This window comes from Serinus canaria, chromosome 2, assembly GCF_022539315.1.
Source record: "Serinus canaria isolate serCan28SL12 chromosome 2, serCan2020, whole genome shotgun sequence".
NCBI lineage: Eukaryota > Metazoa > Chordata > Aves > Passeriformes > Fringillidae > Serinus > Serinus canaria.
The window spans coordinates 13,320,877-13,348,127 of record NC_066315.1 but is presented as its reverse complement, the minus strand read 5'-3'; the positions used below and the strand labels follow the sequence as shown (position 1 = coordinate 13,348,127).

Here is a 27,251-nt window from a genome sequence, read left to right as displayed (position 1 = left end):
GTAATGCCTTGTGTTATAATCAAACACTTCTACTGGGTTTGTTTGTATAGTACTTTTTATTAAACATCTTATCTTAAAGCATAACTTGAAAGCATTCCTGAGTAAATAAAAAATGCTGCTTTAGTTTGTTGTATTTTTGAATTTGACCTTGAGTACTCCTTTTAGTGAGCTTTCTCTGCAGCTCTGCAGTTTGATTGCCAGAGTTGCATCTCTACTGATGCCAACCACAGCCTGTCCCAGCCATATGAACTCTAATAGACAGGCTATTTTAGGGAGCAGTCAATTCATGCATGTGAGGTCCATAATAAATACTATTTTTAAACTTGGCTAAAAACAGTGGAAGAAACATCAAACATTAACTCCAGTATAGCACAAAAGGAGTTGACACTTGAATAGTGTTTGTGTCTCTCTTCAAAAGGTTTAAAAATGACTATTTATTTATAACATGAATTAAATGATTCTGAATATGAGTTTCATTTCCCTGTGGAACTATATAAGATAGCCTGGTCACATAGAAATGATCATCTGCTTCTGAAAGGTGAGTTAACATCAGCTCAGGAGGCAAAGCAGGGTGAGTGTCCTGCAAAACCGTTTCTCAAAAGAGAAAAATATAATTAATACAAGATTTTTAAGAAATAAAAAATTTAGGAGCCACCCGATTTTTAAATTCACCAAAAACACAGTTTCTGTAGTTGTTTTATTAAGTTTTCCACAATTTTTAACCTATGAAGGATGATACATCAGTTACTTTGTAAAATGGATATTGTCAGCATTGGCAGCTGCCTCAGTGAGGTTTGTGATGGTTCACCTGCAAAGACAGGGCTTGGAGAATGCTTAGTCCTTCTGAAGCTGCCATGTGGGGCAATGCAAGCCTTCCTTCCAAGACTAATGAAATGAAAACTAGGATTTAAGGAGAATGAGTCTTTGAGTCTTCATGTGTTTTGCTTAATGAAGTGACTTTTGTAATTTCACCTGTATGTAGAAATCTGCATTTAGTCTTGCTTTTCCTGGACAGCTGTGGGCAATGCCATTGAGGGTTTTTCATCTTTCCTCTTGCAGGCCATTTCTCGCCTGTGTGAAGATAAATACAAGGACTTCAGGAAAGCTGCAAAGAAGCGGTCGGTCAGTGCTGACAATCTGACTGTGGTTAGATGGTCCCCTGCAATTATCTCCTAACAGAGGAGACTGGAATATTCCTATGGACCTACTGTTTCATCCATCCATATTTTTCAGAGTGGGCTGGGGGCGGGGGGGATAAAGAAAAAAAGACTTTTGATTTTTTTTTTTTATTTTTAAATCTGTCAAGCTGCCTTTACAGTGCCTCCCCATTGTGTAGCACACGAGTGAAATGCCTAACGGAAGGAGAAATGCAGAAATCGGTGTTCAGGAGAGAAGATCGGCAACAATTTTTTTCTCACTTCCACTAACAGCTTTACACTTTTATGAGGAAACAGCAAATCAGGTGCTTGGAAGAAGAAACAAAGAAAAAAATGAAGTAGAGGCAGAAAAATATTTAAGAACTCTGCCATTTTCTATTATATTGTACTCATGAAGGGAAATGGCAGCATGAAAAAAAAAAACCATGTAGTCAGATGACTGTGCACTAGAGGAATGACATTGGGAGAGTTCCATCTTCAAGGTTTCTCTTAATATCTTTTTTGTAGTTGTTGTTGTTTTTTTTGCATTCCTCATTGCTGCTTCCCAGGATAAATTCTTCCCCTTGCACAGCAGGAAATACGAAATCTGAATTTACAGTAGCACAAGCCCCTGAATAAATAGTGTTGGGTTTTTTCACTGCACTTTTCTCTGTAACCTGTCTTATTAGCATTATTCTTCTTAATTATTATGCATATGTTACATTTCTTGTATGCCTTTTATTGTATTTCAAAAGAAAGAACTTGACCATAGTGCTGAACCAAAAGTGTGTACAGGGATCAGAAGATCTTCGTAATTTCATGATGTGTTTTATTTATAGTATACTTGGGTGCGTGTGCCTTCCTGAGTTCTTGGAATCATTTATTTTTCCTTAATATGAAGATACAGTTGTTAAAGTCTTGAGATGATGATGATAAGACTTGGGCCAAATCTCTGAAATTTGCAACAGATCTTGTGATCCTTTTTGCAGATTTTCCTAGCATTAGAAGTTTAGCAGAATTCATCCATTTTGAAGGAGGTTTTTTTTTTTTTTTTTTTTTTTTGTGGCCTGACAAGTCCATTCCTTCACCTCCAGGTCCATTGTTGCAAGCAATATTCTCAATTTTTATATGTTTACTTTAAATCAAAGTGAGTCTGTTTGTATAAAATAAAAAATAATAAAAAAAATTGTTCCAATGAGAAGGCCTGTAGAAGAGCAGAATGGAAATCTTAATAAGGTATCTGTCACAAGGAGATTTGATTTGGAAGCTAAAATACAAACCCTCATGTTTTTCAGTGTAGGTGCTTATAGAAATTAAAAGAAACTGAACTGTGAATATAATTTCCAACTCGGATTATTGAACTCCTCGGTTATTATTATTTCGCTCTTACTGTGGCTGTTCCCCTCTTGGCAATTGTAAGAACCTTTTATACAAAATAACTTGTCAGTATAAGCATATTTGCTTCATAACACCCAGTTTTTGGTTTTTTGCACAGTTTAGAAAGATACAGCTGAAAGGTTTCTGTTCCCTGAAATCTGTCCTTGTGACTGTCGCTGAAGGGAATGGCAGCAGATGTCCCTGATTTGTGCACTACTGTTGTAACCCACAAAGATTCCATGTTTGTTTTGTTAAGCCCTATGGGCTTGTAGCTACCTGGGGGCCCAGAGATGCCCACCTGACTCCCAGAGCGATGCTGATCCGGGGCCCCCATCCTGGGAGGCACCCACAGGATCACAGCAGAGAAACCAAACAGTTCCTGTTAGCTTTCCAATGGGATTTGTTTCGTTTGAGACATGAAGGCTTTGTCCATAAATTCTCCTGATGTTCTTTGGGCCTTTAAAATAATCTAATTCTCATCACTTCTTGTTGTGCCAATGCATCAGAACTGTGAGTATCCAAGTCCATTTTTCCCTTGAACATGGAATGTAAGGCAAGTGTTTATAAGAAATTACAGCATTTGAAACCTCTTTACAGATAGTATCAAAAGGAACATTTTCAGAGCGTTTGAAATTCATCCTTTATAAGCATAAATTTAGGCTTTAAAATATGTGAAATATTTTGATTTATCAACACTTTGCTAAACTATTTTCCATTTAACTTGATATCAGGAATATTGGTTTTATCCATTTCTGGGTGATAGAGATATGAACTTTGGATTATGTAAAGATATCAATGCATCTACTATAATTTTTGTGAAGTTTATTAAACTACTTTAAAGATTGTATAGTCTATTTATTGTATGTATGTACATACAGTCTGATACTTTAAAAAGTGGATTCCGTAAAACCTGGCTCAGTCTTGTTTAGACTATTGAATATCGTTTTAGCCTTGTGCACTGGACTCTACCTCTGTATAGGAGAATTTTCCATATTCTTAATTAGTACTGATTCTGTGATTAACTTGGTTATGTTTCTTGCACTAAGAATTAAAAAAAAAATCTGCTCTAAGTGTGGATTTTTTCTTTAGTTTTACCATACGAATCCTCTACATTTAGGTGGATGTTTCTTTCCCTCATGGTTATAGAATAATTCTTTGCTTTTTCTTCTGGTTTGTTCCAGGGTTGCCAAAAACTACAGTACCTGTCAGTAAATCTGAAACGTGTCTTTTGTTTGCAAGGTATTCTATACCAGGTAATTAAAAATGAAATATTATTTAGGCTTATGTTGTGTTTAGTGTAGTTTTTTCAGCATTACTGTATGGAAAATACCATTGCAAAGTTAGAGAATCAAGGGAGATGTAAGAAGGGAGGAGAACCATATAACATTTTAATTAACAGCACAAAGACATTGTTTTGCTGTAAATGTTTTCTGGATTAAGGTTTTCATGATTGCTTTGGTCACCGGCTCAGAACTGAGAAGGTGTAGGAGATATAATAAACCTGTCCCTTCAAGTATCATTGTCTTAATGACTTATTTTTATTTGTTGAGCCAGTGGGCCACTTGTTTGGTCATTTATGTGTTGATAATTGGATCAATATTTGAAAAAGGCATCTTGTAAGGGTTTTAATCATTCATCCATATGCAGCCCAGAGTTGTTGCCATAATTCCATTTTCCACCTGCAGACCTCTTTATATTTGATTTACTGTTTGTATTTCTTTGTTTGCCAGAGACATATATCATTCTGACAGACACTGTCATGTGGGACTGAGAGCACTGGAGTCATGGGATGAAGTGCAAAAACAAAATGATCAAATCACCTTTTTCCACCTTCCACAAACCCAGTCAGCTCTTCAAATGATGCATGTTTTCTATTGCTAAAAATATACAAAATCCTATCCTATAGCAGGGTAATGGTTTTGTTTTGTTAAGGATTTTGGGATTTTTCTTAGAGAGAGAGAAATTAGCATATATTGCATAATTGCTGTTTACATATATGGAGTCTGAACTAAGACTTGGTGTTTTAACACCTTTCTATCCAGCTCCCCTAATGCCAGAAACCTTAGCTATAATATAAAGATTAGAAGTAACAAAAACCTCATCAGAAAAAGGCAATGGTGTAATGGTGGCAGATGACAAAATGACATCTGTTAGTGTTGGCTGTATATAAAAATAGCAGTGTGTGGGAGGGGATAGAGAAACTGAAAGAGCAAGAAAAAAGCCCAAAATCTTCACACCTGAAGCAACAAATTATTTACAGTCGTCCTTAGTTGGTAATGAGGATCTCATTTCCCAGTGCTGTGTTTAAACTCCTAACTGAAGTGCTGCACATCCACTGCAGGCTCGTGTTGCGCTCTGCTTCTTCTTGGTCTTCCTGTGGAATACACTCAGCCTAGCTTCTAGCACTTTCCTCACTTCTGTGTAAAACACATTTTTCTGTAATCAGAAATTTTTTTTACTTGACTTGGCAGTTGTTGATAACATTTGCCTACTGTGCAGTGAAGTTCCCACTTGGTGTCTAATGAGTTCTGAGAAATCAGCTCAACTACAGACACAAACATACCTGTGTGAATTCACCTAGATGTACGTGGAAATGTGCTACACCCAAAGTGCAGCATGTGTCTCTCTGCAGTTTTTGTCTTTCTTCTCATCAATGAACTCCATCTTGAGGAAACCATGGAACTGGTGAGACTGAGCTGCATGAACTGAAGGTAATGATGGCAGATGTGTGGCAACCACTGCTCTGTGAAAATGCTTTAAAAAGGGAAATGAGATTTAGAAGAAAACCTTCTCCTTATAAGGAAAACAATAATGATAGTAGATGTGGATTATGATGTTGAAAAGGATTGTTTCATAGTGTGAGAGAACCTGCTTTTCTGGCTCTTACGAGAATCAACAAAAAGTAACTGCTGAGTTGCAGAACCACAGCTTGAAAAGGACTGATTGCATTGAGACACTGGAAGAGGTTGCTGGGACAAGCTGGAGAAGCCCCATCCCTGGAAGGGTTCATGGCAGGAGAATTTGAACTCAATTGTCTTTAAGGTCCCTTCCTAATCAAGCTTTTCTATGATTACAGCAAGAAAGCCAGGCTCAAGTTTATTTCTTGCCTGGCCTGGATCACTGCACTCTTCCCACTGAAGAAAGAAGCAACAGGATGGCAAATCGAAGAAAGGCAGGTGACAGAGCAGGAGAAATAGACTGCACTTCTTGTGTTCCTTCTAGAATAGCAGTTATTTGGCCTGATGCAATTTGGGGTGAAAAAGAGTTGTTGTTTCATGCCCTTTACACCATGTGTAATGTGATTCAGTATTATCAGCAGAGGCTTTCAGCTGTTACACCTGAAGATATTGTTTGGTGAAGATATGCTAAGCAAGCTTCTTGGTGTGGTGAAATGGGGCTGTATACCCATGAGTTGTCCAGAACCTCTAGTAAGAGTTTGTAAAGCTGAAGATGTCAATGGTCACTACAGATGGAGAACAGCAAATAACAAAATGTCAGAAATTTTATTTTGTAAAATACAATTTCCCATGTACTTAGAAAATTTACTTATGTACCTGATGTAGTTTCAGACCTTTTTGCCTTGCATCTCTGACACAGAGACTGGGGTGCTGTGGTAACTAATGCAGTAAAACTTTGAAGCTGGAAAATCTCTGGAACTAGCACTGCCACCCCTTTGAATTCACTGGCAGTGAAGTGAATCCTCAAAAAGCAGATGAAGACTTACTCATGTGACATGAGGGCTTCTCTAAACAGGCATTAGAGTAAGACATCACCTTGATGTAAGAGATTCCACAGCACACTTAAGTATAGAACTAATTCTTCTCTTAGCTGTAGGTTTCCTTGCTTCACTGCTCTGGGTTTTCATGCCCCTGTGCTTTAGATGTTAATATAAATTACTCTCCATGGAAACAGTATCTTGGGAACTGGCAGCTGTGATACCCTTGCTTTCTTATATTTAAACAATGCAAATCATCTTGTGGCCACATACTTCTCTTTCACGTATTTCAGTCAAGTGAAGCATTCTGCTGTTATAAAAGGAGAGGCCAAAAGGATGGGGATTGGTGTGCTAGAAGGGCTATGAGGCACAATTCCGTGTGTGTATTTTAAAATTAATCCAGGAAATAAAGATGGAGAAATGTATTTGTACTTTCTATGCTGTCAATACCAAAAGGCATTGGTGATGCTTTGAGAAGTGCGATGGTATTAAATCTCTTGGGCAGAGAGTTTGAGTTAAGAGTTTAATGGGACAGGATATGCAGAGTGTTTTTCATTGATCTGGGGAGGAGGAAGACCAGGCTGTACTGAGCAAAGTGGTACATAAGAGCATGTAGAATACACACACCAAATAATCTTGAACATCAAGCATTAGAAATGGCAGAACTAGCTTGATGTTGGTACATGATGTCAGTGTTTGGAAAGTATTGGTGGTCACCTTAATTCCATAGTGACATCCTTTTCCTTTTGTGGCCTTCCAGTAAGAAGTCGTTCTGTGTAGACAAAAGCTTAGTACACATTGTTAATTATTAGAATATAGTCAGTAATACTTGAAAGTAGACTTTACCAAAAAAGTTAAAAAAAGTAGTAAGAGTTAAGAACAAAAGCTGCAGGGGGTAACCTGATGTTGCTGTGGGGCTTACAGTATGAACATTAGGTAATGAGAGTCTCCTGCTTATGACAGCTCTCAGTACATGACAGTCCCAATTCTGAAGCCACAGGTTGGGAAGGTGAGAAGAATTGTGGAGAACAACCTCTTACCCCCCCATCCCCTGGTAATAAACAGCCCAACCCCAAGTCCTTTGTAGTTAAAGTAGTTTTGCACAGCAGAGTTTTGAACAGAGATGGAAAATTATCTTCCAACTTACGCCATTGCTTTGCACAAAAGTAAGAATGGTTTAAATGTGTAAATCCCCACCAGCATTTGTAATGTTAAATATTTAACTTATTACTGCCAGCAGGTATGTACCTTACACTCTGCCATGGGAATGAGTCCACAGTCAGAATGTGTTCTCTGCCAGAGCTTTGTAGGGCACCTATTCTAAGTCTGTCCTCTGAGGAATGATTCTTTTAACCCAGGAAAATAGCTGGGTGTATCTTGATAATTTTGAATGTCAGGTAAGGTGATCTTCCAGATCTGCCTGATTCAAGGCTTGGGATCAATGGTTCCTTCAGCTGAACAGAAATAAATGCTTCAAAGCATAAAGAGACAGTACTGACTTCATCTAGAGAAATTGTGGTCATGTCACCCTGACCCTGAGCTTCAGTGATTGAAGGACTGCCCTGATTCTTCTGCTCGCCCATTTAATCATGAGTCTCAGTGAGAACCCTCTCGGTGTTTCTGACCTGGGAGAAATGTAGCCTATGAAATTGTTGCTTTTCTGTGGTGGCCTGTCATTGTGGTACATCAGAAAGGCTTTTTTGTTCTGCTCTGTTTTGCTGGCATATGGCAGAACAAAGTTGTTCTGCCCCTTAAAGTGTGCAATAGCTGAGCCTTGTGTTAGCTGAAATTGTGTTCAGACATCTGATTCCCTTAACCTTTTCTAAAATAATTTTCTCTTAGACAAAGGAACCAGGGCAAGCAATAAATTTTCTCCAAAATATATAGTAAATCAGCATCTTAATTTTTCCATTTCAGATTTTTCTTTGTAATTTCAGACTTGAGCTTTTCCTCGACAACTCAGTATGTGTATGCATGTGAGCATTTATTTTTGGTTCTAATTGCATTAGATAAGGAATTTCTATGGCAGTTGCTAATAAAAAGGCAATTATTTAAAATGTCATTTGAACCTGTTGTTTGCCTCCTGAGGAATGCATTTATCTTTGACTTACTAAGGATAGGTAAATCCAGTAATACAAGATTGCAGATATTTTGCCCTGTCCACTTCATCCTGTTACATGAACAGTGAACTTTTAACCATTTTTCAGTATTTGTAAGAAATTTTACATATTACTAATACTTTCAGTATAAACTGAGAGCTTCAGAGCATCAGGAGTACAGAGAACAAAAGAAATCTCTAGCTTTGATTTCTGCATCTGTTGCTTAATGTCCTGTGCTCTCCTGAGTGAAGGATTTCTCAGGATTTGAACAGAAAGCCCCAACCCCAGGTGCATTTCTGAGGATATCAGGCTGAAATGCAATATCCAATGGTGGGTCACACAGGAGGGTGGGGGAAGAATATCTCTTGGGGCAGTGGAAAAGTGTCCTTGAGCTGGGTCAGCACAGGACTGAGGAAGTAGGTGAGGAGTTCAGGCTTCCCACCCCACAAGTTCCTTACCCTCATCCTTGCAGCCTGAGCTGCCACTCTGGGCATTGAAATGATCGAATTCTGTGGGTCTGCACTGGTTTGTGCTGTCAGGTGAATGTTTGGGACTCAGGTAAGTGAAACTGGGTCAGTATGACTGGGCAGCCCCAGTGCATCTCACCTAACGCAGATTTGCAGCTGTTTTTCCCTGCATGGATCTCATGCATCAGTCTCTGCATCTTCCTGACCTCCCTGTGCTGTACCTGTGACTGTGGGCTGGGCCAGTGTCTGGGATCTGGGATCTGCTGGCAGAGCTCCTGGCAGTTTTAAACACACCTGGCTGGGCCTCCTCCCTGCTCCAATGCATGATACTGGCATGAGCAGCAATGCCTCTCTTAGGGTTAGATGACACAGGTAATTGGTGGCCATCCTGCAATGGTTTGGCTCAAAGGGAACCTCAAAGATCACCTTGCTCCAACCCCCCTGCCATGGACAGGGACACCTCCCACTAGCCCAGGTTGCTCAGGGTCCCTTCCAGCCTGACCTGGTTTTGCTGGTTTATCTGCACATTCTTCAGCAGAGCCTTTAGTGAGGTTTGTGCATTAAATCTGTGGCCAGGCAAGATGGAGACCTCATCATTTACACTTGTGTAACAACATCTGCCCTGAGAGCAGAGGCAGAGCTCAGCTGAAAGACCAAGCTCACCTGAGGGACTTTGGGTTACTTTGTCAACATTAGAAGAGTTGAAACCTCTAAACCCGAGGGATGGATCATATAATGGCTGAAGGCAGGAAGGGGCAGTAGGGGACCACCTTACTTGAACTGGAAATTGCTTTTGCCTATCTGAGCATCACAACCTGGGACAGGAATCCCTGCAGATTAGAAACAGGGGTCTGGGGGATTCTGACACAAACCTCTAAAGGGAGAATTAGTCCATACACAAGTAGCTGCAACATTCAAGTGAAAAACTTTGTTCTCCTGACTCTATTTTAGAAACCACTTTATTAGTGTGGGGGAATGCAGTTTAAGCATGTCCTGAAGCACTCGTGATAAATTTCAAAGATGTAAGACCTTCTAAAGTGTATATTTTTGCATCTAAATGAATGTGGCCATTGAAAGAAAGGTCAATCATCTTATATATACATAAATACAACATAACTTCCTTTGTCATGTACATAAAAGAATACAATTTATTCAGGAATGCAGATATATCACAGACCATGATTCTGTTTGGCAATTTATTGGATTGATTCCCCAGAAATGAGAACCTCATTGGCAAATTGTGTTTGTTAATGTACTTAAACAACTGCTCTTTGGGATGTTTCCTAAGAGTTTTTTGATGGCCTAAATGTTTTTTTCCCCAGGAGGGGAAGGCAGTCAAAAGAGAAAGCAGGTAAATTTAAAAAATGTGGGGGAGAAAAGAGGAGAAACTGAAATAGGAGCAGCAGTTAGGAGGCACAATACAGGTCACAGGGGAATATATCCATAAATATCTGTGGCCAGTTGTCCTGGATTTGCCAGCACTCAGCCCACTGAACCAGTTCAAAGAACTAATGCAATTTTTAATAGTGTCAGGAACACAGTAATTGGTAGGATTTTTGTAGATTAGATTGAAATGGCAAAGTACCTGTTATAATGCAGAGAAGGCAGAAAGATTGAGCTAATGGCCCTGTTTTGTCTTTTTGTGCTGTGTTTGTGCCCTGCTGTAGTAATAAAATTTTGTTTCTGTTACTGGTACTGAAAGAATTTTCAGTGGAAGCTATTAGATATCTTGGAGTGACAAAATCACTTTGCCCAGGTGGTCTGAAAGGTTTTGCTGAGGCAAAGGTGGTTGGCTGGAGATATTTCTCAGTTCTGAGGGGAACCACCTTTGGAAAAAAGCGTAGAGGGAGCAAATGCAGAAATGGGAGGAGGTTTGTTCTGTGTTTGTGCACAGTAAGCTGAGAGGCTGAGTTGCCCTGCAAGGGACGGGTAAGTGAATGGGACATCATCAGTAGTGCCTGCTCCTTCATGGAAAATAGAATCCCAGACTATCATTTAAAAACAGGCAGGACATAAATTGGTGTTCTTCCCTCTAGGTACACAGTTTGTGGTTGGGGGTGGGGCTGTGCCCAGCCTCATCCCAGTGGGCACAGCTGTGAGAAGCAGTGAGCAGCACTGACAGCAATGAGCCCTGGAGTGCCCAGGGGCACTGACCAACCACCAAAGGGAACAGAGGGCACCCAGTGCAGTGCATCAACATGGGGGGTGTAAAAGGTTGGGCCAAAGAACAAGAAGAGCCCATGCGTGCAGCCTTCTGAAGGCACAGGTTGTCACTCTGTGCGGGCAGGCACCTGAAGCCCTGTGATGAGGTGAGGTGTTACTGTGTATGGGTTGGAGCTCCTGAAGGGTTATGGGGACACTCTGTGTATTGTGGCAGTCTCAGCTGGGACATGTGCTGTGACACCTTTTTCTGCTGGGTTTACCTTCCTAGCAAAATCTTGCTGCTCTCTGCTTTGACCCCAGTAGGATGTTTGCCAGTGCATTTATCCACCATGTGAGATTTCCTTGCCTCTGGACAACACTGGGAGCTGCTCCAAGGTAGGGAGCAGTGCTGTGTGTTCCCAGCCTGCCTTGGGGATGGGTCCTGTGGGGAAATCCACTCTTGATCATTCCTGTCTGTTTTCCTTTGCTCTCTAAGACACTGGAATAAATCCTTCAGGGACCTTGTTACCCTTTTGATGTTGTGGTAAAAATTTTCAAAGGAATGAATGACAGTTGAGTATTGAACTCCTATCAGTTTTACTAAGGACTGAACCATCGGGCTGAATTTTATGATGCTTTTCTCTTTAAAACAAAAAATCCTGGTTGATGGAATGCATAGAATGTAAATGCTATTGCAGTTTAATGAGGGAATTCTTTGTGTACTGCCCAGTATGTGTTGAGTACACTAGCAATCATTAAAAATGGCTCTTGGAAGAAAACAAAGCAGAAACCATAGAAACTGTGGGCAGCTGGTGTGGTAGGACTGTATTGTAAAGCAAAGGTTTGGGGTGGAGGCAAATTCAAATCCTGAGATAAAAATTTGGGGTAATTTTTCCTAATGTTGTAGAGGTTGACCTATCTGAATTTTGTTTAAATGACTTTTTTACAAGGCCACACTTAACTTAGGCTATTAGCAGGTCACAGTTTAAGGTCAAAACAAGCCTCATAAAACCATAAGGTGATGTGCATCTCATAAAGGTGAGGTGCAAAAACTGAGTTTCTTGTCCTTTAAGTGGCCAGATGTACATACATAAATTGTACATCCTGATATCAATGCAAGAAATCTAATAATTCTTTTGTCTAATAAGCTCTGAGTAGCAACTATGAGGAGTATTAGATTTTTCCCTTCATTGATCATTAAACACAGCTGAATATCGAAATTTCTCATTCTGAAGCAGTATGATAGATGTACACATTCTTTTTAGACAGAAGTACTCTTCTGGATAAGGATTTTATTATGCACAGGATACAGCTTTTATTTATTTAAAGCCCTATTTCCAAGACAAAATGAGATTTAATACAATGTATTTTTTGACTTCTGCACAGGGAGGATTTTAACTTGAAAATGACATTTCTTCACATGTTAAAAGAAATTCACAGTTGGTACTGCCTGCAGAGATTCCTGAAGTTTAAGCTGGATGTGAATTAGAGGGGGGAAATCCCTTTTCAGCTTCCTTCTTCATTTGGCCTTTTCCCCTGTGCTTGGTTTAATGACCACGGAGTTACAGTGCATCTGTCCATGGTGAAAGAAAAAGCAGTGTCAGTGTTCAATAACAGAGGCAACAGTGAAGGGTTTGTTTCTTAAAATGATCCGCCATGAAATACAAGAAGGTGTAAAGAACTCTTATTTTAAATGCACAGTGGCTGCCTGTATGTTAAATCTAAGATGACAGATTTATTTACTGAAATCCAGAACCAGCACAGTAACCTCTTTTGTTGTGCATGGTGCAAACAGGGATATTTGCCCTCCACAGCTCTAGCAATATTCACACTTAGAAACCAAGTATTAAGTTTAAAACACGGTCACCCAAAGATTTCTTGCAGTCTTCTGTTTGTTATGAAATCTGTTTTCCAATTACCTAGGGCCTTTTCCTTATTTAAATTTCCATGGTATCAGCTCACCATGCTTTTGCCTGCCTGACCATTGCTAGGTGAGGACCTGCTTGAGGAAAAAACTCCTTAGTGCTGGATGTTGAGCACTAATAAAACATGAAATCACCTGCTCCATCATGAAATACAGGATCCTTAAACATTCCAAACATTCAGTTCTGTATTTGGCACTGTAAAGAAAGGTGACTGTAAAACTCAGTGTTAAATGTTAAGTGCAAAATTTAAAAAAGAGCTGGAATCCCTCTTATACAAGATTTTGTGTGTGTGTGTTACAGCAGAGCAGATTTCAGTAATAATGTCATGTGCTCATGTAGCTACCAATTTCAGTGGGAGTTAAGGAGGTACTAATAATGTGCTTTTGAAAATCCAGTGGACTCATTTTGTGCTTTTACTACTAACTAAATGAAATACTTTTGCAGAAATTGGCCCTGAGCTCCTGAATGAGAATATATTTTCCATTACTTAATTTTCCTTCGTATCTGTCTTGAAGTGTTCAAAATTCTTGGCTGAGTAGCTGTGAAGGCTCTGAACCAAAGTCTGAAGAAGAGCTGCTTTTTCCATTTGTCATTCCCTTAAAAGCATGTTCCCTTTAGAAATGTGAATTCTGAATATTCAGACATTTAGAGTAAGGGACTGTTTGAGCCAATGTGGGAGAATGGTCTAAATCTTTCAGAGCATGCAGTGGAACACACTCTCTTTTTAGGTTTACTGAATTAGTAGAGGAACAGTGAGGCAACGTGTGTGAGGCTCTGAGGCACCAGGCTTTGGTGTCCAAGAGGACAGAGCTGGTGTGGAAGTCAGCATGGTTGAATCCAATCCATATCAGCTGAACTTCCCAGTTCTGGGTGTCCTTCTGGGCTGTTTTAGACACACATACAGTGGCATTTATTTACATTTGAGCATGTGTGCCTGCAGCTCTCCCTGGGAATGGAAGGCTGGAAGAGATGGGGAAGAAGCATTTGTTGGAAGCTTCTTTTCTTGCGCTCAACTTTGCTGCTTCTTCATTTGGGGACTGATGAGTTAGAGGCTGGGCAGGGGGGGAGCAGGAGCACATGGGTTAAGCTCCCTATGGAATATTTCATGATGGAAAACATTCACTGCTCCCTACCTCAGTGTGTAGGCTCTGTAGCCCAACAGCTGGAGCTGTGATTGCCTTGCCTTCTCCACCTCTGAGTGGCTGTGGTGGCAGTTCTGGGCACAGGCTCCTTTCATACAGCAGCAGCAGCACCCAGGGAATGCCAAGTGTGCAGTGCTGCATGTGCCTGTGTAAAGCAAAGGGCTTTCCATGCTGTGCTGCCTCCTTGGCTGTGTGAGTGCTGTGAAGGTTTACATGTGTGTGTGTGTACATGTCTTAAAAACAGCATTTGCTCTGGACAGCTTTTTCCTTCTAATTTGCTATTGTCCTTCCTGGCTAGCTTGTTTCTTTCTCTCCCCCTTCTGCTGTATTTCACAAATTTTAAAATGAGGCCATCAAGATACATTGCCTCTTAATGTTTACTGTCCCTTTCAAATAGATTCCCCCCCTCCCCTCATTCACAAATCACCTTCAGAAGAGCTAGATTTACTGCAAGATTCCTCACTAACACATAATTTTTGTTAACTAGAAAAATTCTAAGTAGATTTTTTACTTAGACTTTAAAATAGAGACATCTGGGTTTTTTTCTTTCTTAAATTATGACATACCAAAGGACCTGGACTGAAATGCCAGATCACTTTGTCTGTTAGGGAAGCTGCTATGCTGACCTATTTTGCCTTAATCTTAATTAAATTGGTAGAGGGATGTTCCTCACTGCCGGGTGTGGTGTAGGGTGCAGTGTCCCTTAGTAACTCTCACTTCACTTCAGTGTCATTGGTGTAGGTCTTGACTGGGTGAGACTGATGGGTTTGGGGTTTGCTAGGCCAGAGGAATGCCTTTATTTTCTGGGAGCTTTTTTGATGTGTGATGTAATTGTGGCACCATTCAGGTGACAGATTTGATCCTGAAGTGGCTTCCAGCTGACTCTGTCTTACCTCTGGGTGTCATTCTGAGCCAAGGACTAGCTGAGGTGTCTTTGCTCTGTGAAGCACCCCAGGTCTAAGCCTGGGACGTGGCACAGGTCCACACTGCAGTGAGATGCAGTTCCAGTAGCTCAAAATGTTTCAGTGGGTCTCTCACAGAGGTGGAATCTGTGTGTTTTTGCAGGATCAAACCCTAGACCTAGGATAAGGGGTTATGAATGTAGACAGCAGTTGCAAACTTGAAAATAGATTGTATCTTCTTATGTTTCACTGTCTCTGAAAGCTTTCAGTGGCTTTTAGGGCCCTTCCTAAAATGAGATGTGATGAGGTACTGCTGAGTTTCCAAGTTTAACTTTACCCAATCCCATGTCAGTTTTTTCTGCCTGCCTCTCTTTTTGACTAGAATGCAGCCCAAGTTCACAAATTTGAGAGGTTTTTTAGGTTGGGAAGAGTTGTTTGTGGGATTCTAGAGCTGGAGTGTGTGTGGAGTGGTGGGGCTGTGCACCACGTGCCCATCCTCTGGTGTGGGAAATGGTGCCCAACCCTCTGGTGGCACTGCAGAGCTGGGGTCCTGTGCTGTGCACCCATGTCTGAAATCTGCTCTCCCTATTTCTTTATAGTCCTTACAGGCCAGCTGGGAATACAGGGAACAGCTAAAGATAAATAATAAACAGGGGGGATTGTGTGGTGAATATCTACAGCTGTGACATGGAAAATCTTGAGGTGAGAACCCTGGCCTGAAAGGTAGTGCTGAGCCAAGGGATGAGGAAACCAAAGCCTGTGGAGACCAAACATTTACAGCAACCACCTCAGACTGGAGCCCAGTGTGGGCTGATGGCAGAAGCTTGGGAAGAGGACACACCACAGAAAGGAGAAGCCCTGGATTCAAGTGAGATATGAGCTGTCTAGAAAAGCTAAAATTAAAAAAAAGCTAAGCTTGTCTGAAAAAGCTAAAATGTAATTCAAGCTTTCTGACCTAAGCTAAGCTGCACTGTGACAGGAGGGTGCCTGCTTTCTATTAGAAAAAAAGGCCACCCTATCTCAGTGCATCCATGCTGTGGGATCAGATGTTGATGCCTGGTATAGTTCCTCAGGCAACAATCTGGGGGCTTAAATTCCTAGCTGTTATCCCTCTTCCACAAACAGTAGAGGTCTCACAGCAACGACAAGCAAGGGTATTTTAACCAACAATATTGACAGGGACAATTTATAGCCTATTGTGTGGATGCAGCTGCTGAGTATTCATATCCTGCCACCATCTTGGCATTCCTGACTTTATTTTTGACAAAGGGTGTTTAACCAGGAATACCTTCAGACCTCAGCATAATTCACACCCTAAATGTTTGCATCTTTTCTCTATTGACTTTCTCCAGCTTTCCTTCCTTCCCTTACTTCTCACGCACACACATCTCTGGCTGAAAAAGAAAATGTGTCTGTCTGTAAGTAAATGAAACTAAAACCATCAACACAAACCATAAATAAAACTTGGTCACAGAAGAAGTGGCAGTTTGGAAAATATTTTACCTAAATAAATTCTGGAACCAATAAAATTTCTGTATTTACTTCTGCAATTAAAAATCTTTTTACACAGATAACAGACAAAGGGTTTTGAAAGGCCATCTTTTCTAATCTCACTTTTAGGGTTTCCTTAGGAGGGTGCTCACTACAGAGAGGAGTGTGTTCTGCTAAGGCATTGCAAAACCTGTGAGCAGAGAGCTGGAGAAAGTCTTTGTGCGGGTATGTTTTACTTTATGAAACTAATGGTTTTACCTTTTACTCAGGTAAGATGTGCTCAGCCATGAAGCTCAGCCCAGCTGCAGTGCCCCCAGGCCATGGAGTATCTCCACACAGCCCCCTCTGAGCTCCCCAAGAGCAGTCCTGGGTTGAAGCACACAAGCAGGGCTGCAGTGCCCAGCCTGTGCCTGGGCTGTTGCCACCCCACAGGTGTCAGGAAATGCCTTTTCTCCCTTGCTAGTTCACACAGAGTCTCCTTCTTCAGCTGCCTTTGTAGGGATAGTTACTATTTCATGACTAAGTTTTCACTGTATGTTTATCCTTGCCACAGCCCAGGTTAAAAAGGACAGAGCAACATCCCAAATCTGGTGGAACAGTGGCTGGAAGATGGTGGTAGATTATTTTCCCCAAGGTAACCTGGGTGAAAAGTGAGGCAAGGAACAAAAAGCTGAGAGTCTTATTTTTCACCCCAGCTTTTCCTGGGGTACAGTACAGGACATGCTGGGCATTTACACCTTGCAGTCAAGGAGCACTGGCCCCTCGGGCATTCTGCTCCAAGTGGGAGCTCCCTCCATCCCTGCTGAGAGGCTGCTGGGTGTGAGACTGATGGTCAGTCACCCTTAAGATGTTTTGAGTGATCTTCAAGCAGTTTGAGTGAAATACCAAGCAGTTTCAGCAGAAAGGATTGCTATAAATTAAAAATGAGTGACTTGTGGCATCTTGAAAACCAGCCCCACCCTTAGGATTTTTATTTTTTAAAGCTTCCCCTGTTTTTCATCTTGCCTGCAGGGAGCCCCAGCCTGCTGGCTGGCTCAGCACACAGAGGAGAGTTTGGTGTGGCTGTGATTGACAGGGCCATGGTGTTCTGTCAAGGAGGTTTTGATTTAAAAACCAAGTGGTTTGGGGAAATTTCAATGGAATAGCTTCCAGTGACCTGAACTGAAGTTGCCTTTCAAGCACAGGGATGCTCATCTTTTCTATCTCCTTTCCTTCTCTAATCCATCTGCAATTCTTGTGGGGAGACAGAGAGGTCTGTTATTTCCTGGTCTATGCTATTTTTTCCTCTCTCCCTGTCTTTCACCACTGAAGTATCTCAGCAATGCCAGGAGGCTGGTATGCCCTGGGAGGGTAAGAATAGTCTACAATGGCAGAGATCACTCCTGTTGTTGCTTGTCCACTTGCAGTTGCCTGGACAGAGGATCCACACAGAGGTAGGAGCAATTGGATCTGACAAGCTAGAGCTTTTGCAAGACAATGTGTTAAAGCCTGAAGATCAACATTCAAAATTAACAGTCCTGTTCAAATCATCAAAATAATCCTTCATCAACCCATTGTTTTGGCTGAGTTCCTGATTTCTGTCCTTGACCCTCAGCAAAAATTCCTTCCTTTTTGATTTTTTCTTCCCTTTTTTTACCCCCCTCTTCCCTGTCTAGGTCTAATCTCATTTGGAAATGACAAAACTGTTAGGACATCAGGAGCTGGAAGTGTTTTGAGCCTGTTCAAACATGGAGCACTGGGACTCACTGGGATTTTTGATAGTCACACTCAACTATAATGTGACTATTGTAGGTAAGTACTTTATAAGAGCTCTCCTCTTTCTTTTGCTGCTTCATACCCTGAAGCCACCCAAGTGCCCTACTGATAATCAACTTTAATTTCAGACTGTGGTTCTGTGATCTGTACAGAAAGTTGTTTTCTTGATACCTGATAGAAGAGGTTGATGTATTTATTTTCTTGTTAAAGAGATTGCTTCTCTCTCTTTGATAGACTTTTCCTGAACATTGCATAAAATATTCTGGCAAGGTTTTCAAATTTGGGACTTGATGACAGGGCTCCCTGTCAGCTGGAAGAAGGGATCATTGAAAAAACACACAGAAGTAATGCTGAACTTATACCACATAAAGTGAATGGTAGAATGTATGCAATAGCTTTAGTAACAAATTAAAAAAGTTAAAGAGGACAAAAGACCCCCTCTCTTTTACAGGAGGATGTTTGTGGTTACAACCATTGTGGTTAATTATTGCTTTTCATTATTTATTTTGGAAACAAATAAGGATCATATGCATAAAAAAAAGCAAACACAAGCAAAATGCCATTGTCTTTTCCTTAGCAAACTGTTTGCTGTTTATTTTTCACCCATGTAATTTAAATAAAATTCTTTTCCTCTTTCATGGGCTACTTTGAACAAAGTGTGAGCCAGAGGAAAACTTTCAAGGGCCCTTTAAAGACTCTTTGCCTGCAGCAGTTGCTGAAGTTTATGCTGTGTACTGCAGGGAGCCTCCAGCTGAGCTGAGCCCCAGCAGGGCTGCTGGAGAGGTTTGTTCTTGTGTGTTAAATCAAGACTGGGTCTTTAGGGACAGGGATGCATGGAGGGGTTATCTCTCAAATGTATGTCACACTAAACTACTTCCTAAGGAGCCATTGATTTTTTCTTAAGCAGTACTCCCCATTGTACATGTTCAAATTAAAAATTGATAGTGAAATAGCATGTAGTATTTTGAGCCTAATTAACTAATGAGATTCAAACTCTTTGAGGTCCTCACAGGGAAAAAAACGCTACCAAAGGATGAAACATGGTTTGCTAAAGATGACAGATTCTGTAGAGCTGGTGTTTCCTATTGACCCACTGTCAAAAGTGAGGAACAGTACAGCCTGCCAGCAAACACAGAAGCTGGAAACACAGCAAAACCACCACTACAACTCAGGTGATTAAAGACAAAATGGAAAGGCCTCCATTTATTTATGGTTGGATAATACATCATTTTGCCAGGAGCAGCAGTTTCTCTGATGATCTCTCATCAACCTTAGATATTCTTCACGTTTTTTCACTTCAGAGTGCAGTTTTACTGTTCTAGCCCATAATCAGACTACTGGCCACAAAAGGTTTTTAGAGGGCACTTGAACAGTATGTTCAGTACAGTAATAGGTATCACACAATGTTGTGGAAATATTTAAATATTTTGAATTCACACCAACTACTGGGAAATAGCTTTATGAGAAATATAGAAGAAAATGCTCCAAGGCAACACCCATCAGTAGTTTTATAGCTTATAGAAAAATGCTTTTTGACATGCTTTTTTAAAAGCCTTTATTGTGTGTATTGGTGCTATTTCACAGATTGCACACAAAACCTTATGTTCATGTGAGATGTGCATTCACTATTAATAACTTGATCTTTTCAGTACATTTCTCAGCCATTAATTCTGTATAATATACTTCTTTAGTCACTGAGTCTTGCTCTTTCTCTGCCTGTGTTTACAATTCATGTCTTAACAAAACTTTAAAGCAGAATTAATCTTATAATTCTTTAATGTTGTTTTTTTTCCCCTCTTTTTGTTTTCAAACAGTTTTTTTCTTTCCTCTTTTTTTGTAGGGGATTATTAAATAAAATTACTTTTTCAAAACTATACAGGGAATTGGTGACAGAATTCAAAAGGAATCGTGAGAAATTCAAATGCTAAACTGAACTTCAGATGCTGAATATGTGTTCGTACAGAATGCATTTTTAACTTTTGACAACAGAGTGGTTTATCTTTAAGCCTTCTTATCCAGTCCAGGAAAAGGTTTTAGATTTTCACAGAATCATAGAGTGGTTTGATAGAAGGGGACTTAATGTCTGAGTGCAGGAAAGCTGCTCACTGAGGCCAACAAAGGTCGGAAACCACGGCCAAGATAGGGCAACCAAAGAGGCAACAGAGAGAAATGTCTGGGGTGCACATTTACACAAATCTGTGTTTGTAGAACACTTTGCATAAGTTTGCTAATAATAAAAATAACTAATTAATAGCTTGCTAGTAAATACCATTCTAGACAAAAAGTTTTGTTGGCCAAAGTAAACTTTACATATAATGTCATGGCCAAGACCAAGACCAAATACTATGTCATGGAGCAATCTTTGCTGTCTAGATGAGTCTCATTCTGTGTTACCTGAACTGTATTGTTGAAATAGGACAAAACTCCGGTGCAGGAACTCAACAATGAGGAAAAAAGTGAGTGAGTGAAATGGATTATTTAGTCAGTTTTGATCTCTTTTTATCAGAGTGTTTTCATTCGGTTTTTGTTGGCATGGCTTACTGTATGTTTAGCTCCTACATTGCTGAGTCTAGATGAGGATGCTGGAATATGTCAGTTATACATTTTCACTGGATTTTCAGTCCCAGTCAAAAAAAACCCCAAAAAAACCAACAAAAACCAAAAACGAGCAGATAGGAGGGGAGATTGTTTCCTCAAATGCTTTGTGTATAGAAAGAACATCATTGCATGACCTGCCTTCCTTCTCAGGATCTGACTTTCTTACCTTTCCTTCTCTTTAGGGAAGCTCTGGCTGATGCTGATAATCCTGCTGCGAATGGCAGTGGTGGTGTTAGCAGGCTACCCCCTGTACCAAGACGAGCAGGAGCGCTTTGTCTGCAACACCCTGCAACCAGGATGCTCCAACGTCTGCTATGACTTGTTCTCTCCCGTGTCTCACTTTAGGTTCTGGCTCATTCAGACTGTCTCTATCCTGCTGCCCTATGCTGCATTCAGCATTTATGTTTTGCACAAGGTGGCTGTGCACATTGTGAGAATGCACTGTCTGGAGCATGGGTGCAAGAGGAACAAGGGTTTATCAAGCCCCAGAGATGTGAAGCAGCTCTGTAGAAGTGCAGTTGTCAATCGAGTAGATTGTGGTGCAGACAGCCTAAGTGTCCTTAATTTTTCAGGGGCATATACCATTCATCTTTTTATTAGGACCCTACTTGAGGTTGCCTTTGCAGCAGTGCAATACTTTCTCTTTGGATTTTTTGTTCCTGACCGCTTTTCGTGCTACCACTCACCTTGCACGAGCACTGTTGACTGTTACATCTCCCGGCCCACTGAGAAATCCATCATGATGATTTTCATCTGGGGGGTCAGCAGTCTGTCCTTCCTGCTCAGCCTTGCTGATCTCGTCTGTGCTCTCCAGAGAATGTCAGCAAGAAACCAAAAGAACAAGCAGCTGGCAAACCTCTGCACAGAGGAGGAGTGCAGGATACATCTTCCCCTAGTCCAGCACAGTAGCTCCTCTCCACCTCAAAGTGGGGATGGCCCAGTAGCAAACAGCTGTCACACCAGTGATGGCTCCTGCTCACTTCTCCCTGACGAGGAAGAAGAGGCTGTTCCTCATCCTGGAGGTGTCCCCCAGCAGAGTGCCAGCACTAACCTCAGCAGCAATAATTGCTGTGTGCCAGGAGACCTTGCTGTTAAGCAGCAGAGCACTGAAGAACCCTCGTGTGCCAGTGACCACCAAGGAACTCCCTGCAGCCAAGTGAGACCCAGACTTCAGCAAGACTTCATGAAAGATACTGCCCTGGCTTTGAGACCTCAGATTGAGTCTCCCCTTGGAGCTTCTTCCTCTGTTGTTCAGAGCAAGCTTTTAGGGTTCTACCCTTCAGCTGAGCTAAAAAGCCCTGATCAACAATCGAATTATAGCAGCTCTAGCTGCCTGAGGTCAAAAAAGTCTGAATGGGTATAGAAGCCAGAATGAGCACTATGCTGTGACCTTGGCAGGGCAATCATTGCATCACTGAAGAGGCTTCAGGGAGTGTGAGCTGAATCCCTCAGCTGTGGTCATGCTGCAGAGACATTCTACTCCAAGAGAGAAGAAGCAAAAACTTTGAATAAGAGTTTGAAGGGTATTACATTAAGGGACATGTTCTTTAGAAAATGAGATATCTTTATGGTTTTTTTTGCATGTAGATGGTTTTAAAAGGCTGTGGGCTGTTGCTGATGTGACTGACCTGGTTTTCCAGGAGTATGTGTGAACACTTGTTTACTCTAACTAGTTTTATTGCAAAAGATTGAGCTTAGCAAAGATAGGTTGTCTACTCTCAGAAGCCTAATTTATCTCCTCATACTAAATTCCCAAAGCCCACTCTAAGACAGGATATTCAAGAAGACTAGACAGTGAATAAAATAAAAACACTTGTTTTGTAGCAAAGTATTAAATTGTTAAAAGCCCTGGATCCTGTTGCTTGCAGGCAATACTCCTCTCCCAGCTAGCAGTGCCAGGGTGGTTCCTTTCTCTGACACTGATGCCAGCTGCACCCTGACCACACCTGAGATATTCAACTATAACACCTTCCAGTACCTAGAGGGGCCTAAAGGAAAGCCAGAGAGAGACTTTCTACAAGTGCATGTAGTGACAGGACAAGGAACAATTGCTTCAAACTGAAGTAGGGAAGGTTTAGATTAGATGCAAATAATTTTTTTTTTTTTATTTGATGGTGGTGAGGCAGTGGAAGAGTTTGCCCAGAGAAGCTGTGGATGTCCTGGATGTCCCACACCTGGAGGTGTTCAAGGTCAGGTTGGATGCAGCTTTGAGCAATCTGGTTTCGTGGAAAGTGTCTCTGCCTATGGCAGGGGTGGTGGAGCTGAATGATCTTTAATGTCCCTTCCAACCCAAACCATTCTATGAACTACAATAACTCCAAACCAGAGTGGCTGCATCCACATTAGCTGTTGGGAATGGTCCTGTGCTTGGGAATTTCCCAGGAGACACCAAGGAGGTGTGAGCCAGAAGGGTGTCAGGGAGTGCTCCAGCAGCTTGACAGGGACTGAGCAGCAATGCTCGTGCTCTGGCTCCACTGACACCTCTGCAGGGTGTTACTTCTCAGCCTTAAATAGTCACACTGGGCTCTCAATTTCAGGAGGTGGGAATGAGTCACCTGACCTGCTTTAGGGGTCTCTAAAGGTAAGATGAGTCACTTTCTAGATACACCTCTTTCTCCCACAATAGGATTATCTCAGACCTGGGTTTAGGGAAAATGGTTTCTACCCTGAAAGAAGGATATTGTGGCAATGTCTATATCAAAGTGCTTACCCTCTTTGTCTAACAGACTTATAATGCTAATGATTTGAAAACATGTCTAAATTGAGTGAATCACAGAAGATTTTATTACAATTACACTTTGTGCCTTCCTTCAGTGTTAATTCTGTCACATTTGCATAAGCGTGGTCCAGCACTACAGCACAGCAGTGCGTGAGGTGAGTTTTCTTTTAGCTACAAGTCAGTGGGGTTTGAAGGTGGCACATACCTGCAGATCATCAGTGGGAGTGGATGTGGAGGAGCATGTACCCAGAGAAATGTGCTGGTGGTAGTGTCTTATAAAACAAATCATTCTGAGGGTGTCAAGAGCTGGTATTTGTAGATCCTGCTTGGTGCTGGAGTAGCTATGATGCAGTTTAGATCAGGCACAGGTCCAGCCTTGCTCCTGGGCTGCCACAGAACAAGGTTCTGTAATGACTCAAGGGCTGGCTCCCATGTGCAGGGCATGAAGGGACAGCTGCTTTCACCTACCTTTTCTCTCCTATGGGTGCAGAAGTCTTCAAGACAGGCTCATCTCACCTCTGTATTATTTCTCACATGTATAAGGTGAAGACTAGCAGTTATCCCTTCTCTTCTGCATTCCCCCAAAATTAGGTGGCTTAATAGGTAGACAGAACTGCTCTTGGGGTCAGGAACAGAGTATTTGGGATCCTGAGGTAGGCTATGGGCATTTTTAATTACTACCTTCTAAGTAAGGTTTTCTTCTCCATTAGCTCTGTTTGTTTCTTTATTGTGCATGTTTGTTGTGTGATTTGTCATTTCCAGGGTGGAAGCAGCATTAATTATTAAACTTATCATAGGCAGAAAAACATTAAATATTTAAACTTCTCATCCTCCAAAGCCTCTTTAATGGGGTCTGTGCTGATTACACATCCATGACAAAACATTGGACAATGAAACCTTTTATGATTCATTGCATCTTCTCAGATGTGAGAAGGAATGCAAGGAGCAAATGTGGATTCAGTCTATTTCCTACATCCCACAGTGTGAGATATAAATAGGGTAGGAAAAATAATAAATGCATTGTGGCTGGACACTACTTTTTTTTCTCTCTGGTTAGACACTTTTTAATGACTGAAGGGTCTCATTTGAAATTGGAAAGATTCTTTTTGTGTTTGAAATGGAAAGTGAAATTAGTGGATGTCTTCATTTGTCTGCAGAGACTGTGGCCTTTGGGTTATGCTGCATCTCTGCAAACCTGGCTGATTTTGGGACTTGTGGCTCCATTGAAACATAATTCAGAGTCAGTGTAATAAGCACTTAATGTGCTTATAAAAGCTGCATGTTAAAAGAGAAAAATTTGGTATGGAATTTTCCCTGGGGAATGAATAGGAACCTCTGGCATCAACAACCTGCTCCTAGGGCAGTGACTCAGAGTCTTTTAATACTTCTCCAAGTCACGTTTATTAATTACAAAGATGCAGCAAGGTCAGCTGATTTGTCAGCAAGGTAATACAAGGGAAGAAGTGTAAAGGAAGTTTGGACTGTTGTGAACTTCCAGAGCTCAATGAAATTAAAAGTGAGGGTTGGGAAGGACATCCACAGTGGGGAGGAGAAAATAGCAAAAAAAAAAAAAATCTACTTGAAAAAACAAAGAAGATCAGCTGTAATTTCCCCTTGTATCCACTGAATGTGGAGGTGCTGTAGACATGTCTAGATGTCTCAGAGTGAGGACAAAGCTGATAGATGTGAAGCAAAGAAGCAGTAAGGCTTTCTCCTGTTGAAACAAAAATTTAATCTTTTACACTCATGCATTGGTTTTGTAAGTCCTTCCAGAAATTATTGCATACTCAGAAAAATGTTACAAAAAGTTCTTATTATGTTTAATGATGTGTCTATAAATAATTTCTTATTCTATCTACTTCAGAAAATAATTTCAAAGATGAGTTGAAAGCACAATTCTCCTCAAACTGCCCTCAGAGAGCTTTGTCTTGTGCTCAAAGTGCAGATGTCTCTTGCACCCTGAGGTGGCTTTATGGAACAATACAGAAGATATATATATATATATATATATATATTTCTTCTCATCCAGCCTCATGTGGTGCTGACCATGAGATTATACAGAAAGAATTGAGCTCCCTGGAAATAAGACTTGGAACAGACCAGAAGATCTAGGATAAAATAGTTTTCATGTAAGAAATAAAATTTTTATTGGAAAATTATAAAATGTCTTAGACATGTTTTTTTTCTTAGTATCTTCTATTGCACTTCAATAGCAATTCTCTTGCTAAAAAGTAACTAGTAGGCTGCTAGAGGCACAGAATTTTCATGTTTTCTATGCAGCAAAATCAAGCATCACTGGAAATTTCTGCAGTATGAACACGATTGAAAGAAAAGAAAAATCTATCTTGTTGCCTCTAAAATATGTTTAATTTTTTCTCTAAACAAATATTTTTTCAAATTTTTTTGTTTTGTTTTGTATTATATTTTTAAATACTAAAGTAAAAGATAAACTAGTTAGAAGCCAAGTGTCAGTTATAATCACTTTATCCTCTTCTTGCACTTTTTAGGTTGGGTTACTTTGATTTACTCTCAGCAGCATAGCAGAAAGCTGTGACTTTCTCTCTTCTCTTGTGAAAGACATTCTAGACAGGTGTCTAGGGAATGTATGATTTCCTGTCAGCAGCAGTTGTTCTCCATGAATATCTCAGTTCAGCCCAGAATAAGTATTAAATCTGAAGTTAGCAGTGTAGAGACACCCTCAATATATTCTTTCAAGTTATCTGCCCTTAAATGATACATCATTATCTCAATTAGCTTTCTAAAAGAAATCCTTAAAGAGCACATTAATTGGGCATTAGATTATTGTAATGTCCTGGTTACAATGCAGAACAGATAAATTGTTACTGCTTGTAGTATTTTAGGACAATAAAGAAATACATCTCAAAAATAGGACAGTGGAGTATTTCAAAAGGCTGTTCTTTAACTTCTGCCTTTTGATCTGCTTTTAATAGCCTGATGTTCTCCACTGACAGAGAAGTAATTTTACAGCATCATGTCTTACGTTGTAATTGAGTTGCTAAAACGTTCTGCAGATTAGATGATCTCTGCTCACTCATAGCATGAACTCTTGGCCTGTGATACCCAGCAATGCTGTTCTGAAAGATGAGTTCACCAGGGCAGAAATCTGATCAGAATGTATCAGCTGCATCTTTATGTTCACATTATCCAGTGTCCATGTAGATAGGTTACAATCACAGTCTGTTTCACTAGCTGCTGATTCCTCCCACTTTACTGTTTCCTTCCATTTGGGTTGGCAGGAAGGAGGTCCCAGGCCATCTCCACAGCTGGAGTTTATTCATGGGAGTGCACACCCAGTGCTAAGTCTGAGAACAGCTTTATAACCCTGTGCTGTTCCCACTGCTGTGGAAATGCCAGGAGGTAGCGAGCTGTCTCCAACTCAGTGTCTGCAGGTAACACTTCATGCTGAGTACTGGATTAGCTCTGAAAAGCTTTCACTGATGGACAATTTACTGAGTGAGGATGATGGGACATTTTGAGCTTGTTGTTAGAAACTGAGGTTTATATATTGTGCTCTCAAGAACGATGGGGGATTTGGGCTCAGCAATCAGCAGTAATTTCCTTCATTGCTGGCTTTCCTATGTGAGTAACATCTATTTTGCCAGTGAGACCTTAGGCACCACAGCATTTTCTGGCACTGAAAATGTTACTGTTAGAAAAGAAATAACAGTAATGGAAATAAACAGTAGATTTTGACCTAGCAGAATAAAATTTTGCATTTTCTCCTGTGATAACTTGCCTTTTCCTTGCAGTGAAGATAGGCAA

At 40.8% G+C, this 27,251-nt stretch overlaps 2 protein-coding genes across 6 annotated transcripts in view; both read left to right on the top strand.

Annotated features, from left to right (window-relative positions):
- Nucleotides 1-4,030, top strand: part of CCNY (cyclin Y) — a 118,516-nt gene extending 114,486 nt beyond the window's left edge. For all 3 annotated transcript variants that reach the window (XM_050970840.1, XM_050970841.1, XM_050970842.1), the window contains one exon: nt 1,060-4,030. In XM_050970840.1, the coding sequence (XP_050826797.1) occupies nt 1,060-1,176 (117 nt within the window). In that variant the 3' untranslated portion in view covers nt 1,177-4,030. The remainder of the gene's footprint in view (nt 1-1,059) is intronic.
- On the top strand, nt 3,691-25,375 carry GJD4 (gap junction protein delta 4). Of its 3 annotated transcripts, XM_009085828.4 has the most exons (4): nt 3,691-3,766; nt 16,526-16,621; nt 18,052-18,187; nt 20,932-25,375. In XM_009085828.4, exons 3-4 carry the CDS (start codon nt 18,124-18,126, stop codon nt 22,110-22,112), a joined length of 1,245 nt encoding a protein of 414 aa, XP_009084076.1. In that variant the 5' UTR covers nt 3,691-3,766; nt 16,526-16,621; nt 18,052-18,123; the 3' UTR covers nt 22,113-25,375. The 3 variants fall into 3 exon arrangements, with proteins under 3 accessions (XP_009084076.1, XP_050826795.1, XP_050826794.1); XM_050970838.1 differs by lacking the exon at nt 16,526-16,621 and having other exon boundaries at nt 3,694-3,766; XM_050970837.1 differs by lacking the exons at nt 3,691-3,766; nt 16,526-16,621; nt 18,052-18,187 and adding an exon at nt 19,164-19,323.
- The last annotated feature ends 1,876 nt before the right edge of the window (nt 25,376-27,251 follow it).